Consider the following 16,717-nt stretch of genomic DNA (forward strand, 5'->3'; position numbering starts at 1 on the left):
ACCCACCTGCCAATCAAAGCACCATCAGGCTGGCCGGCAGCATTCACAAAGAGGAAAATCTTTTTTTTATTCACTCAACATGCAGCTTGTATGCAACACAGGAAGTGCAATATGTAGGCGTGCACGCAATTTCCAGGCAGCAGCCCTGACACCTATATGCTTTATTACTCAAAGGTGCAACACTTGGTCCTGTCTCAAACTGAAATGACACAGAGTTACCTTCTCTGGACTTTGCTGATGATGCCAGGTACCTATGTGTAGGGATATGGGGATGAGGCCTGGGTGGGATTGTGGTCGGTGCAGACTCGATGGGCTGAAGGGCCTGTTTCTGTAGGGTTCTATGTTCTATGTAACCTGCACAGAGAGACTAAGAAGAAATACAATGCCAGCCATGGCTGCACAAAGGCCAAAATAGAGTAAGCCATAGAGACATTTCTGTTTCCTTTGCTGATCTGGGGGAACCTCTACACTATGAAGAGCAAGAGTCTCACATATCATTGTGGTATTATGTGCATTGCACAACCTGGCAACCTGGCTTATGAGGAGAGACTGAGTAGACTGGGGCTATACCCAATGAAATTCAGAAGAATGAGGGGAGATCGTATAGAAACATTTAAGATTATGAAGGGAATAAATAAGAAGTTGTTTTCACTGGCAGGTGAAACTAGAACTTGGGGGCATGGCTTCAATATAAGGGGGAGCAGATTTAGGACTGAGTTGAGGAGGAACTTGTTCACACAAAGGGTGTGAATCTGTGGAATTCCCTGCCCAGTGAAGCAGTTGAGGATACCTCTTTGAATGTTCTTAAGGCAAGAAAAGATACATTTTTGAACAGTAAAGGAATTAAGGGCTATGGTGAGTGGGCGGGTAAGTGGAGCTGAGTTCACAAAAAGATCAGCCATGATCTTATTGAATTGTGGAGCAGGCTCGAGGAGCCAAATGGCCTACTCCTGTTCCTAGTTCTTATGTTCTTATGGCAACAGCCCCTCAGCATACAGGCATCAAGGCCCTCCGTATCACCCTTCCCTTACTCTCCACAGGCATCAGAGCACTTCTTCCTGACTCCCCCACAACCGCACAAGCAGTAAGGGACCCCCTAACAACACACATATGGGGAACATCCCATGGGGCTCTCCAGAGGGCCTGTCCTGGCACTGCAGATTGGCACTGCCAGGTTGGCAATGCCAGGGTGCCAGAGGGCAATTCCAAGGTACCACCTGAGCATGGCCTACACCACCCGGGTCTATACTTGGCTTGGTCATCACGACTGGTTTGCATTTTAAAAACCAGTACCAATTCATGCCGGCATGACATCACGCAGGTTGGGTGGGAAGTTACATTGAGGGTAGAAGTAGCAGTGTCAAGCCTTACTTAAGAAAGGATATACTGGCATTGGGGGGGGAGGGGGTGGGGGGGGGGGGGGCAGAGGAGATTCACTAGGTTGATTCCGGAGTTGAGAGGGTTTTTGCACCGGAAAATGGGCACGACACAATGGCAAAATTGGCCCCATTACCCGTAACACTGTGCACCTTTATCTTATGCAGCAGTCTTTGGTGTGGCATCTTGTCAAATGCCTTCTGGAAATCCAAATATTACCACATCCACAGGTTCCCCATTGTCCACTGCACATGTTATGTTCTCAAAGAATTCCACCAAATTAGTCAAACATGACCTGCCCTTCGTGAACCCATGCTGCGTCTTACCAATGGGACAATTTATATCCAGATGTCTCGCTATTTCTTCCTTGATGATAGATTCAAGCATTTTCCCTATTACAGAAGTTAAGCCAACTGGCCTATAGTTACCTGCCTTTTGTCTACCTCCTTTTTTAAATAGTGGCATCACATTTGCTGTTTTCCAATCTGTGGAAATCACCCCAGAGTCCAGCAAATTTTGATAATTACCACTAGTGCATTAGCTATTTTTCCTGCCATCTCTTTTAATACCCTGGGATGCATTCCATCAGGGCCAGGAGACTGGTCTACCGTTAGCCCCATTAGCTTGCCCAACACTACCTCTTTCGTGATAATGATGGTTTCTAGGTTTTCACCTGCCATAGCTTTTCTGTCATCAATTTTTGGTGTGTTATTTGTGCCTTCCAGTGTGAAGACCAGCGCAAAATACCTCAGCCATTTTCTCATTTCCAGTTATTAAATCCTCCCTCCCTTCCTCTGAAGGACCAATGTTTACTTTATCCAGTCTTTTTTATTTTATATATTTGTAGAAACTTTTGCTTTCTGTTTTTATATTCTGAACTAGTTTACTCTCATAATCCACTTTACTTTTCTTTATAGATTTTTTTGTGGCTTTCTGTTGACCTCTAAAGATTTCCCAATCCTTAGTTTCCCACTAATCATTGCCACTTTGTATGCATTTTCTTTCAATTTGATGCTTTCCTTTATTGTCTTAGATATCCATGGCTGATTATCTCTTTTTCTACAGTCCTTCCTTATTGCTGGTATATACTTTTGCTGAGCACTACCATAATGTTTTTGGGGAGCAGGTCTTCCGTGTCCATGAGAGTTATACAGAGCAGGGCATCCTTTAAAGATGGCACCCTGATCTGTGTGGAATCGCCTTGTCAGCACTTCTGGCCCAAACCATGCCACCAGATTCTCTGTGCACTGAGGTAAACATTGGTTTTCGAAATGAAACTGACGCTGACAAATTTAGGGAAGATTCTACCCCTGGCATCTATTGAATGGTCTCTTGGATCTGCCTCTCCATGATTGTTGCTAACCTCTCCATGGAAGAAGCAATGCATGTCCATCCTAGACATGAATGCACTCCTTTTTTGTCCACGCATGTCTTATCAGTGCTTCAGGCAGCTCTACAGATTCTCCTATGTTTGTCTTCAAGGCTGAATGTGGTCCTCCTCAGAGGCCCTTCCATCAGCGGTGCACCTCATAAAATTCTGCCCATGTTTCAGGTTGTTGGCTTTTCATCAGACTGAGGAAAGATAGAAATCGATAGATTTTGGAGGCAGGGGAGTGGGGGGCGGGGGTGAGAAAAAGGAATGTCTGTGATAGGGTGGAACAAAGGAGAGGTTAACTAACAAATGTTTTCATGGTGCAATAGAAGTGGTAAGAAACAAAAGATTTGTCCGCAAAAGGCTGGGCTATACTTCCTCATATCCCACTTATTGTAAGGACTCTTCCCATTCTCTCAGTTTCTCCATCTCAGTTTCATCTGTTGGGATAATGCAATCTTCCACACTAGCGCTCCTACTATGTCTCCCTTTTTCATCAGTTGAGGAATCATTTCCAGTGTGTCAACAGGGTCTTCCTCTGCAACCGATATGTTTCACACTCTTCTATTGTTGCCCTCCCTCCCAGAGTCAAGATAAGATTCCCCTTATCCTCATCTTCCACCCAGCTGCCATATTCAACTGATCATTCTCTGCCATCTCTGCCGGTTCCAGTGCGATGCTACCACCAACAGCACTTCTCCCTGCCCTCCTATTCAGCAATCTGAAGAGAGCATTTCATCTGACATCCTGGTCCACTCTTCAGTCACTTTCTTATTTTTCCTGGGGCACCTTTCCATGTAAACAGAGGAGATGCAGCACCTACCCCTTTTATCTCCTTTGTTCTCACCACCCATCACAAAAATGTTCCTTTCAAATGGGACAGCAATTTACTTGTTCTTCTTTCTATTTAGTATGCTGTATTCTCTGCTCATGAGGTGATCTCCTTTACATTGGGAGACCTTACGCAGATTGGGTGACCACTTTGTGAAACATTTCCATTCAGTCTGCAAGTGTGATCTTGAGCTTCCTGTCTCTTGTCATTTCAGTTTTCACTTTGCTTCCACTCTGACCTTTCTGTCTTTGACTTGCTATTGCATCCAACGAAGTTAAATGCAAACTCGAGGAACAACAGCTCACGTTTCAACTTACACTATGCAACCTTCTGGGCTCAACATTGAGTTCAACTCTTTCATCACACTTGCAGACCCAACTATAATGCTCGATGCTTCATTTTCCATTGCAGCACAAGCAACTACCACCAAAAGTTTGAGTGCTACAGTGGAAACGTAAACCAAAGTCATGCTAAGTTAGCTTGATGTCCTGCAAGGTTCAGTTGTCATCATAAATATCCTTGTTCAAAAGAGCTTGCAGGGTGTCACAGCAATCCAACAGTCTGTTAAAGTGACAGATCTCAACCCGAGGGGTGGTAGTGGCCGCATGGAACCTACTTTCCTCTCTCAGGATGAAGCACTCATGCTCCGCCAGTGCCATTCTGCCAGTAGTGCTGCTGTTGCCTGTCAGCCAGCCAGTCTGTTCTGAGGTGGTGCAATCTGAAGCCAGGCCTTCTGGGATCAGAGTAGGTTGAGGTCACCTTTCAAGGCCATTGGCAGTTTCCCCACTTTATTTCAAATTTCCAGCATCTGAAATATTTTGCCTTTGTAAGGGATTGACTTGGTTGGGCCAATCACCTTTTGCTTACTGGCCAACAAATTTTGCAATGAAGGTCCACACCAAGCTATGAATGCGCAATCTCGGCTGATCCTGTAGCGCCATATTTACCTATTTACCATTTATTTACCATTTATATAGATGATCTGGAGGAGGGAACCGAGTGTAGGGTGTCGAAATTTGCTGATGACACCAAGATTGGGGGAAAGGCAAATTGTGCGGAGGGTGTGGAGAGTCTGCAGAAGGATCTAGATAGGCTGGGCGAATGGGCCAGGAAATGGCAAATGGAATTTAATGTTGGCAAGTGTGAGGTGGTCCACTTTGGTAGGAAGAATGGTAGGAAGGACTATTACTTACGTGGCGAAAAACTGCAGCAGGCGACGGTGCAGAGGGACCTCGGGGTCCTTGTGCATGAGTCGCAAAAACCCAGCTTGCAGGTGCAGCAGGTGGTCAGGAAGGCGAATGGGATGCTGGCCTTCATCGCGAGGGGGATTGAATATAAAAGTAGGGAGGTCTTGCTGCAGCTGTATAGGGCATTGGTGAGGCCGCAGCTGGAGTACTGTGTGCAGTTTTGGGTGCCGCACCTGCGCAAGGATATTTTGGCCTTGGAGGGAGTGCAGAGGAGGTTTACTAGGCTGATACCGGAGTTGAGGGGGTTGAGCTATGAGGAGAGGCTGAATAAACTAGGCTTGTACTCGTTAGAGTTTAGAAGAATGAGGGGAGATCTCATTGAGACGTATAAGATGATGAATGGGATGGATAGGATAGAGGTGGAGAGACTCTTCCCGCTCAAAAAAGACAGTAGGACTAGGGGGCACAGCCTCAAGATAAAGGGGGGGCGGTTTAGAACGGAGTTGAGGAGGAACTTCTTCACTCAAAGGGTGGTGAATCTCTGGAATTCTCTGCCCGTTGAAGTGGTGGAGGCTGCCTCGCTAAATATTTTTAAGAAGCGGGTTGATGGGTTTTTGATAAGCGAGGGGATTAAGGGTTATGGGGAGAGGGCGGGAATGTGGAACTGAGCCACGACAGATCAGCCATGATCTTATTGAATGGCGGGGCAGGCTCGAAGGGCCAGATGGCCTACTCCTGCTCCTATTTCTTATGTTCTTATGTTCTTATGTTCATATGGAAGGAATGGTGGATTGTGTTTGTTGCATGTTACAACTTTTGAATGAGATATTAACGCAAGATCATGTCTACTTGTTACAATAGTTCAGCTGGGTGTTTAAAAACTCCTAAAGTCTCATGCACTGATTGAGAAATGTCAGCTATCCGAGTCAACATTTTTATTTGAACCAGTCCTACTTAAAAACAGATTGGTCATTTAATCTCCAATTTTTGTGGGACTTTGGGAATGCAGATTACCTGGCATCTTTGCGGACATAATAGCAGTCACTCCCACCGTGTTCTAAAAAGATTCTGTTGTATGGAACATGTTAAAACAAAAGCTTAGGGTAATCAAGCCAAAAGAGCAGGTATGATTTATTTTAACGGTTTTTGCGAGGAAAGTTAACTTTTTGTCATAATAATGGCATGTGCAAATAGCACAATGAAACAAAGTTTTACTAAAAACATTTTTTTAATGGCGATTTTAATCTTTTAAGGAAACTTGGTAAACAACTCTTGCCTCCATGGCAATCAGTTAATTGCTTACACACAGCCTAGCAACAGCTCAAAGCCACATATGATCAACAATGTTTAAACTTTAAATTAGATTTGTGAAAGAATGCGGAAATAAAACTTCAAATCTGTTACCGTAGTTGCGCAGGAAGCACTGCAATAAACAGAAGAGGAAGGGTCTTTGGAATAATTCAGTAAGTTACTTTCAGACTTATCAGTAACCCTTAAAAACTATTCAACTACATTGCGGTATTAAGTAGCTTATAGTTTTTGAACAGACAGTGGGAAAACTATAATGGTTAGATAGTAATGCTCCAAGCAGCTACTTCCTTTTACAGTTTTATATTCCACTGCAATGACAAACATTCATTACAATGAATTTTCTTTCAATACAAGTTATTTTTAGGGCTTCTTTGTAATCAGCAATGATGAAGAGCTAACTTATGGATATTTCTATAATTACAATTAAATGAATCATAGACTAGGAGGCATTTGCCTTAGCTTTTTGATATTTTCAGAATTAATTTCCAGGGAATCATTTTTATTGTTGTTAAGTATCAGTGCTTCTCTTTTGAAAATTTCCCTGATATTCCACTTCCTAGCTATTTGTGCATCTGATCCTGACTCCCTTCCAAACCTCTGCCAACCTGTTTCTAGGCTTTCACCCATCAAACTTCCAGTTAGGCCAACTGTCTGATGGAAGGTTCACTGCAGTGCTTCCAGAGTCATGGACTCCTGGCTAACCTCCACATTATCCAACAAACTGAGATTGGTGAATCAGTATGGGAGAAACAAATGCCATACTCTGCCCAATACCCTTGTTCTGTCCTTCCTTCCAAATACTTTATACAGGTATAAATAGTCAATTTGAATTGAACTGAACTCAAACTAAATTGGTTTGTTTCACTTGGATGTTGCATTACTTGCTTTCCCACCAGGCTCAGTAAAACTCAAGTGTAAATCTTCACTAGGCTTTTTGTGGATTCTTCAACAAGGGTGTATAGATTTTGAGAGAAGGTCCAAACCAATGCTGGGGGCCCTGACACCATTTCCATGGATGGAGTGTTGAACAGTTTAAGTGGATCACCGTTAAGGGTTTTGCTGAAGGTCATTGGAAGCAGTCCAGAGGAAGGCAAAATACTGTGAATGCTGGAATCTGAAAAAAAACTGAAACTGCTGGAAAAACTTATCAGGTCCGACAGCATCTGTGAAAAGAGAACAGAGCCAACGTTTTGAGTCAGGGTCACCGTTCATTAGAGCTGAAGACAAGGAAAATAGGACAAGATTGAGACCATGAGAGTAAGTGGTGGGGGGGGTGGTTGGCTGTAATTAATAGGGATGGCATAGATGACACAGAGATTGGATGGGTGAACATGTGGTTTACAGGCGGAGGGAGTATCTTGTGATACAAGAAGATATAGATGGGTTGGTCAAATAGACAGATAAGTGGCAGATGGAATTCAATCCTGAAAAATGTGAGATGATATACTTTGGATGAAGTAATTGGACAAGAAAGTACTCAATGAATGGTAGGACACTAGGAAGTTCTGTGGAACAAAGGGACCTTGGTAGTTTGTCCACAGATCTCTGAAAGCAGAAAGGCATGTTAGTAGAATGGTGAAAAGGCATTTGGGACACTTGCCTTTATCAATTGAGGCATGGATTACAAAAGCAGGGAAATCATGTTGGAGTTGCATAGAACACAGCAAGAGTACAATGTACAGTTCTGGTCACCATATTATCAGAAGGATGTGATTGCACTGGAGGGAGTGCAGAGGAGATCCACCAGGATGCTGCCTGGGATGGAAAATTTAAGTTATGAAGAGAGACTGTGTAGGCTTGGGTTGTTTTCATTAGAGCAGAGAAGACTGAGGGGTGACCTGATCGAGGTGACTGAGATTATGAGGGACATGGACAGAGTGGATAGGGAGCAGTTTAGTTGAAGAGTCAGTCACAAAGGGACATAGATTCAAGGTGGGGGGCAGAATGTTTAGGGTGGGATGTGACTGAAAACATTTTCAACCAGAGGATGGTATTGGAATGCACTGCCTAGTGGGATGGTAGAGGTGGGCTGTCTCACACCCTTTAATAAGTATCTGGATGAGCATTTGGCGCATCATAACATTCAGGGCTATGGACTAAGTGCTGGCAGATGGGATTAGGTAGGAGTTCAGGTGTTTCTAATGAATTGGTGTGGACACGATAGGCCGAAAGGCCTCTTCTGCACTGTATGATTCTATGATTCGTAGACAAAAAGACAAAGGGAATGAAAATAGTGATGATAAATGCTAGGAATGTTGCTAAGTGTGTCCATTAAGAAATCACTTTCTTTTTAAAATGTTCATTGAATAGATTCATAGAATCCTTCAGTTCAAAAAAAGGCCACTCAGCCCATCGCATCTGCACTGACCACAATCCCTCGCAGGCCCTATTCCCATAACCCCACATATTTACTGTAGTAATCCCCCTGACACTAGGGTCAATTTTAGCATGGCCAATCAACCTAACCTGCACATCTTTGGAATGTGGGAAAAAACTGGAGCACCCAGAGGAAACCTACAAAGATGTAGGGAGAATGTGCAAACTCCACACAGTCAGTGACCTGAGGCCGGAATTGAACCCTGGTCATTGGCGCTGTGAGGCAGTAGTGCTAACTATTGTGCCACCGTGCCACCCCAAATGTTCTTTAACTGCTATGCATTTCTATATTTTCTGTTTTTATTTTACACTTCTATTATTTATAGTATTTTTAAATATAAAGTACACTCAATAGCTGATGGGGTAATGTTATTACTTCTGTTGCTCTTTATATTAAACCAGAACACAACTAAAGGAAACATATTATGGTATTCTCACTGAAGCCAAGAAGATTTTGATGTAATCGCTGCAAATAAATCAGTAGATTTCCTGGAGATATGTACAAATGAACATAGTTAGTATATTACAATAATCAAGTTTTAATTGATGGAAAATATTTTGAACAGATAATACATTATGAGAATGTGAATTTATTCCAGAACACAAAGTCTTGTATTGTAATAAAACCAGAAACATATTATCAGATTATATAACAATTGCTAATTGAAGCGATTATGTAAATTTCCCAATGGTTTAATTCTTTGTTGTGGTTCATTCGTAGGTTTCATCACACTGAGTTTTTCTCGGATGATTGGATACCAAGAAATGAATTTATGGTTGATCATAATTAGCATGCCATCAGCAAGAAACAGACATTTTTCCATGAGTCAGGTTACTGTTAAACCAAAATGTGAACCCCACCAGGAGTATTTGAACATAGTCTAAAGAGTTAATTCTTCTGGAAAAAGTTTTAACTATCCAGAGAAATGGCGAAGACAAAGAATGGGAATAAAAGTAGAGTGAAAATGGAGGAGAACGCCATTAGGAAAAGAACAGAAAAGTTACTCATCAAGACTGAAGAAATGAGGCCGGCTGATGTGCTGAAAGAACCAAGACAATTGCCTAAACGAACATCATGGAAGAAGCCTCATAGATTTGAGAAGAATAATTTGACTTCCTTAAACCTGAAAGGATTTTCCAAAGCAATTGATATTGATCATTTTGAAGTATCCCAATGTGGGAAGAATGAAGACATTGAAGAAGCTGAAAACCAGTGTTCTCAATATCCACATTTTCAAATTAAAGTTAGTGTAGTTAAAAGGGGAAATAAACACATAACAAACAAAAGTAAAACATTGCAAAGTAATGAAAAGATGTTTGAAAAGCCCAGATTTATCATTGCGATGATGAAGCCATTCGGTCTACGAATTCTCTATTCCAATCGAGTCCCAGCTGTAAATGTGTCCATTCGGCACATTCAAAAATGGAAAATGAAAATGCGAGCACAAAATAAACAGCAGAGTGAAAATATTCTGCTAAAGAAAATCTTTGTCCCAACTGACAGTCATCTGGAAAACTCAAACAATAAAGTTGTGAAGGAGTGGATCCATCAAAAAAATGTGTTACTGAAGAGAGAGAGAGAAGCAAAGAGGAAGCAAAAGTGCTTGGAAAGAGCAAAACGCAAAAGGCAAGCAATTGATCATCAAAAGAGGCAAAGAGAGTCTGAAGAAAAGGTTAAAATATGGATGGAGAAAAAATTCAGTAACAACTCACAGAAGAACGTGAAACTTAATGATTGTATAATTCCATACAGTGCAGATGCAAATGCACAAAATACAAAGACATCACATCTGGCAGTAAACTCAGTCAAAAAAGCTGTTAGCCAAAGCCCAGCTAATATCTTAAAGACTGAAAAACAAATAACTGAAGAAAAGTTGGAGATGAACAAGAAAAGAGTTCTTGTTCTAGGGAAATCCAAATCTGAGACTTCAAAACCACCTTTTGTTTTACCTAAAGATCAAGTGATGAATTCATATATGGTGGAGGCAACACTGGTTCAAGACTCACATAATGGCCGAGAGTCTCAGAAATCAAACAGGAAGAAAGTGCAAAAGATTAAATTAACACATCAACACATTAAAGAAAAATCTTTTTCAAAATCAACATCTTTCAAAGTTACAAAAGGAGATCCACCAAGTTTGGACAACGCATCTCTGACCAAAGAACTGGACATTGGCAATTGCAGAAGAGGGACATATCTCATACATAGACTACCATTCAAAGAATGGCTTGCAAAAAAATCAAAGGAACCCAAGGAGATCCAAGCAAAATTGAAGGAACAAGAGCCAGAACTGAAGAAAGATCTTCAAAATATTGTCCCAGAATTGGCAAACAAACAAATGCAAAATAAAATGGACAAGAAAACAAGAGTCAATTCAGGGGAAGAGTCTGATAGGTTAGCTAATAGTGCATTAGTACCTGAGTGTGCTGGGGTAACTCAAAATCCAAAATGGCTCCAAAAAGCCAGAGTCACCCCAGCTGTAAAGAACTGGTTCGCACACAGATTGGAAGAGAATTTGAATAGTGAAAATAGTAATTCTTCAACACAAGATGGCCAGAAAGTCCAACTTAAAACATCTTGTTCTTTGTATGGAAAGTCACACAAAGCAGCTGAAGAAAAGTCTAATGTCCTAAAACAAGATCATACACTCAGTGATAAGGACATAGAGGACGTTTAGAGGAAATATTATCTGATCTTAATGCAAAACTCTGTCGAAGACTAGATATATGGAGTAGCAAGGAGTCAAAGCAATAAACAAGCAACTAGCTTATCAATAAGGCCTGGCAACACAGTCAGTCTTATTTGTTACTAAGCTGGTCTCACATTAGACTCATTATAATCAAGCACAATTTTTTCACTAAATTTATTTAAATTGTTCAATATCTAACCAATAGATTAAGACTACACACAGAAGCAAAACTACCTCTTGTATTTTTTACACTCACTGTATTCTTCATAAACCACAACTTAAGTGGCTGTGAAAGATGCAAAATGATAAAATGTACAAATGTCATTGGTGAACTACAATTTTTTTAGCTATTAATTAAACCCACTCAAGTAATACTTTTCAAAATTATAGGATATCTTAGCAATATTCAAATATCTGTACACCACTTGGTTTTATAATGGACAAATTCTGTGTTAATGGGAAAGGAATGGTGAAATCATACCAAAATCGCAGGAATTGTACTGCTTCCATCAAGATTTTGGTCCACATGTCCTTAGGTTTGATACTTTAATATATTCTTTGGCAGAAAAGATTATTCAAAAAATTTTATCTGTGTGCTGAAACTTTTATTAAAAAAAACTTCATGCCTACCAAATATTATTGTTGGATATGTTGGAATGTTAAGAAATAATAAATTGAACTATCTGACTGTAATTGGTGATGGAGGAACAAGATTCCCTAGGGATAATGGGATGGATGGATCAGTAGTCTGTCTATGAACTAGAGGGAAATGAACAATGTCACACACCAGATGCTTCAAAAAAATCCATATTTAAGGAATTAAAAAGTAATTGGATGAATATTTGAAGCAACAAAACCTACAAGGCAATGGACCAAGAGCTGGAAAATGGGATCAGGTTGGATGGCTGCTTTGTTGGCTGGCTTCCATGCTGATCATTTCTATGATTCTGTGAATTGACTGACTGGAACAATATCAGCTCCGAGTGATTGATTTATGACTTTAGTGATTGGTGTAACAAACATGGTGGAGGTGTAACGATTTAATATAACAATTTCTATTGCTCTTTCAAATCAATTTCAGTCTGCTTGCAAATCAGTTTTGAATTAACTCACTTCAATTTATTATTGCTCATACAAGACTTAACCAGTTAAAGCAAACAACAGAACTCTTTGGGTAATTTTTAGAGAGTTTATTTTAAAAAAGTTATACTTACTGACTTTAGATACGGACATTTATAACATTAGCTGGTTGTGGAATCTATTGAAATATTGGTCGCAGTCATTCTGTCTCATGTCTCTGGCCTAGATCTTGAATCTGCTTGTGGAGAATGACATGTAGTTAGTACGCAAAATTCTTCATATATTGATAAGCAATGAACCTCTACAGGACCTCTATTTTCATCCGTTTGATGGGCATTACACCATGGCAGATCAGGCTACTGTTAACAATGATTGGTTCTAGCTTTGTTAGGTTTATTTAGTTGGCCCTTAATTGCATATTCTAAATGATAACACCTTGGTTCAAAGGGACATCCATGGAAGACAATACATTCTTTACTAATCTTAATAAGATTGTTCACAATGAGTCTTATCGCCAAATCTCAAATAGGCGATGGTGTCCTATAGCTTATTGAAAGTTAGAAAGATTCCGCTGTCTGAACAGTTACTGCTAGCTCTACATTTTTTAAAGAAGTGTTCAAGTTTATATGGTATTAATTTTAAAATGTAAAATAAAAATCCAGACTTTTAATTACATTCATTTTTAAAATTCATTTACAAGATATGGATGTTGTTGGCAAGGCTAGCATTTATTACCCATCTCTAGTTGCCCTTCAGAAGGTGATGATCAGCTGCCGTCTTGAACTGCTATTGTATACTGAAGTGTAGGTACACTCATGGTGCTGCTAAGGAGGGAAATCCAGGAATTTGACCTAGTGACAGTGAAGGAATGACAATATATTCCCAAGTCAGGATGGTGAGTGACTTGGATGGGAACCACCAGATAATAGAGTTTCCAGTATCTGCTGCTCTTGTCCACTGGCTGTGGGTTTGGAAGGTGCTGCCTGAGGGAACCTTTGGTCAGTTCCTGCAGTGCATCTTGTAAATGGTACACATGGCTGCCACTGTTTATCAGTGGTGGAGGGATTGAATGTTTGTGAAAGGGGTAGCAATCAAGGAGGCTGCTTTGTCCTGGACAATGTCAAACTTCTTGTGTGTTGTTGGAGCCGCACCCATCCAGACAAGTGGAGAGTATTCCATTATACTCCTAACTTGTGCCTTGTAGATGGTGAACAGGCTTTGGGAATTCAGGGGGTTAGTTACTTGCTGCAGAATTCCTAGTTTTAGACCTGCTCTGGTAGTCATTGTATTTATATAGATAGTCCAGTTCAGTTTCTGATTAGTGATAAGCCCCAGGATGTTGATTCACAAATTGTAACTGAACTGATGTTCTTTATTTCATAATAATGTTTCATTAATGATTTCTAATACAAAATCAGTCTATGTAGTTAACACAGAATACAAAGTACAGAAAATGAAATGGTTGGAGAAAGCCACCTGTTAATGCTAAAACAGCTTCCTTCATCTTGGTTAAATATTACCATGAATATATGGTTAACTACTTATCTATTAATATATGAAGTGTACTTTTGAAGAGAGCTACTATGATGTAAAAGGAGAGTCATTCAGGGCTACTTAGGTAGCTGGATGGAGAAAGAAACCTGATGCCATCTTTGTAATGTGCAGATTGAAAACCTATGAATGTATGAAGAAAATCTGTCCCACATACTCAACAGTGCTGTGAATGTCTGAGCCAAAGGGTGATGCTGTGGATCAGACAAGGAAGAAGGTTGACTCAATATGTTCCACCAGGAATCAGGTAATACTTCATGGGGAACAGACAGAGTGAGCCTGCCAGTAACTCAATGAAAGTTGTCAGGAACCCAAAACATTTTCGCGATTAGGCATCATTAACATTTGTCGATTGGACGAATTTGCCATTAGGAGGAACTTGTGAAACCTAGATAGTGTAGGCAGGTTAAAAGTGGGTGGGGAGTTAATTCCCAAGGAGGAAAGGGGACTGGAGGGTTGGAGATTGGTGGTTGTCAGATGTTTTTGGAGCTAGTGTAAAATTAATTCTTCTCCCAGCCCTGCAAAATTAAATCTTTGTTTGAACAGCCTGGAGTGACCCGTCAAATCCAACTGGCTAGGCCACTCTTGTATAAGTTCAGCATAACCTCTAGGCATTCTGTGTCCTATTATTAAAGCCCAGAATATTATATACTTTATTAACTGCTCTCTCCACATGTCCTGCCACCTTCAATGAGCTATGCACATATGCACCAGAGCTCACAGCTTGAAAGGTTAATAATCACACAAGTTTAAAAATCACATGAGCTGCTATGAGAAAAACCACAGGTCCTTATTAAAGCAAACCCAGATAAGTGTCAAAGCCTAGTTACAAGGGACACAATCCCAGAATATAAATTTGTTTATCTAACAAAGGCCCTTAGTCTGAGGGAATTCATTAAATGGACATGGGAGAGATAATTGACATCTACAAACTCAGATACAAGTTGGGATGTTAAGGACAACTTGTAATGATGATAAGTCAGATCAGCTAGCATATTCCAGCCTTTATACTGATTGGATATTATAATTAAGAATATGTGTATATTGGTCTGTAACATTTGTATCCTATACATGATGTAATCCTAATTGGTAGTTGTGAGTGGACTTAGATAACTCCTGTACAACTGTACACACTCTGATTGGTATATATTTATTACTTGTAATCAAATATTTGTTTGTACAATTCTGTAATTAGGGGCTTTGGCTTGCTACCAGCTATCCTTGCCATAGCTAGTAATAAACAGCTACTTTAAAATTCTAAAACCTTGTCTGGCTACTTGAATGGAACAAAGCTAAATGCTGAGAGCCAATAGCTCTGCAACACTGCTCCTACTCTCCTTTAGTGTAGTACCCCTTACTTTCAATAGTCTTTCTATGTTCTTCCTACCAAATTGAATCACCTCACACTTCTCTGCATCCAGCTTCACCTGGCACCTATCTGCTCTCTCCATCAACTTGTCTATGTCCTTTTAAAGTTCTATACTATCCTCACAGTTCATAATGCTTCAAAGTTTCATATAGAGTCATAGAGCAATATTGCATGGAAATAGGCCCTTCAGCCCAAGTGGTCAATGCCAACCATGGTGCCCTCCCAACCTATCCAATTGCCTGCGTTTGGCCCATACTCCTCTAATTTTTTCCCATCCTTGTACTAACCTAAATGCTTTTTAAATGTTGCCATTGAACTTGTCTCAGCCACTTTCCCTGGCAGCTCATTCCATACACGCATCACTGTCTGCGTGAAGACGTTGCCCTTAAGTCCCTTTTAAGTATTTCCCCTTTCACCTTAAATATATGCCCTCTAGTTTTCAATTCACTTTTCCTGGGAGAAAGCGTATGGGGGCGATCTTACCATTACGTCGCACTAGCCGGTGCATGGGGCAAGCTGGTAAGGTGGCACAAGAACCAAGAAATCAGGTTCATGCCCGATTTCTCGCTTCTCGTGATCATACCCACTGGATATCTGGCATAATCAGCCTCACACCCATTTCTGACACGAGGCAGAGTAATTCATTTAAATTAAATTTGCATCTAGTTAGAATTGAATTAATGAGCCTGGGCCACTATTGCCTTTGTGGCGTTGCTGGGAGGGATTTTCTCCAGAGAGGATCACAATGCGTCCCCAGCAATGGGGACCAGTTGTGATGACCTCACTGGTGGAACCAGAGGCAATTGAGATCCCCCTGGGGATATCAAGGGTAAGGGCTGTCCCTCAGGCAGTGCTAGCCTGGCATCCTGGCAGTGCCAGCCTGCCCCCTTTGGCACTGCTCACCAGGGAGTTGGGGCCATCGCTTCTCGGTCTTTTGGCTAAGATCAAGTGTAGTATCGACATGCTGTGCTTGGTTGAAGTCATTAGGTTACAATTTAGCTTCATTTGCAGCAATTTTTTAAAGCGGCATCTCTGCCTTTTGGCTAAGATGCAAATTAGGTCAAGCCTTGGGGGAGGAGCTACACCTACTCCAATCAGCTTGGATCATGTAGATCAAGCCCAAGACAGGCGATGGATCGGGAATGTCCCAACTTGTTGGGACTCTGAATTGGCTTTAATTTGACTTGATTGGATTGGAATAAAGTAAACAAAAAAAAACTGAGGGAGGGGCAGGGTGAGACCGGGGGTGGGTGGTCAGTAGCTGAGGGGACCCACTGTAAGCTCTGCAATGCGATCAGTATGAGGAAGGCGGGGGAACCCGCTGCCACTCTGCACTGGGGATTGGTGGGAAGAGGAGGGGGATGAGTGTTCATGTGGACAGGCGGTTGGGCCAGCAATCATGGGGGGAGGTTGGTCAACCAATAGTTGGGGGGGTCAGGTGGCCAATCATTGAGGGGATCAGTCTGGGTGTGGGGGCGTTGTGGGGTCTAATTGGTTGGATGGCTGTGGGGATTGTGGTTGGTTGTGGGTCTCCATGGTAGCTGGGGGTTACTGTTTCTGAGGTTGGCTGAC

At 41.3% G+C, this 16,717-nt stretch overlaps 1 protein-coding gene and 1 pseudogene across 4 annotated transcripts in view; both read left to right on the plus strand.

Moving 5' to 3' along the window:
- LOC145344115 (uncharacterized) overlaps nt 1-15,015 on the plus strand; it is a 33,576-nt gene extending 18,561 nt beyond the window's left edge. For 3 of the 4 annotated variants that reach the window (XM_080190972.1, XM_080190971.1, XM_080190973.1), the window contains exon 2: nt 9,177-15,015. In XM_080190972.1, coding sequence (XP_080047098.1) covers nt 9,382-11,133 — 1,752 coding nt within the window. In that variant the 5' untranslated portion in view covers nt 9,177-9,381 and the 3' untranslated portion in view covers nt 11,134-15,015. Of the gene's footprint in view, nt 1-6,125; nt 6,232-9,176 lie in introns of those variants that run through there. The other variant, XM_080190970.1, reaches the window with a different exon arrangement.
- Nucleotides 15,016-16,063: 1,048 nt separating this feature from the next.
- On the plus strand, nt 16,064-16,215 carry LOC145344602 (U2 spliceosomal RNA; annotated as a pseudogene).
- The last annotated feature ends 502 nt before the right edge of the window (nt 16,216-16,717 follow it).

The sequence above is a fragment of the Carcharhinus amblyrhynchos genome, chromosome 6 (assembly GCF_965287045.1).
Source record: "Carcharhinus amblyrhynchos chromosome 6, sCarAmb.v2.hapA, whole genome shotgun sequence".
NCBI lineage: Eukaryota > Metazoa > Chordata > Chondrichthyes > Carcharhiniformes > Carcharhinidae > Carcharhinus > Carcharhinus amblyrhynchos.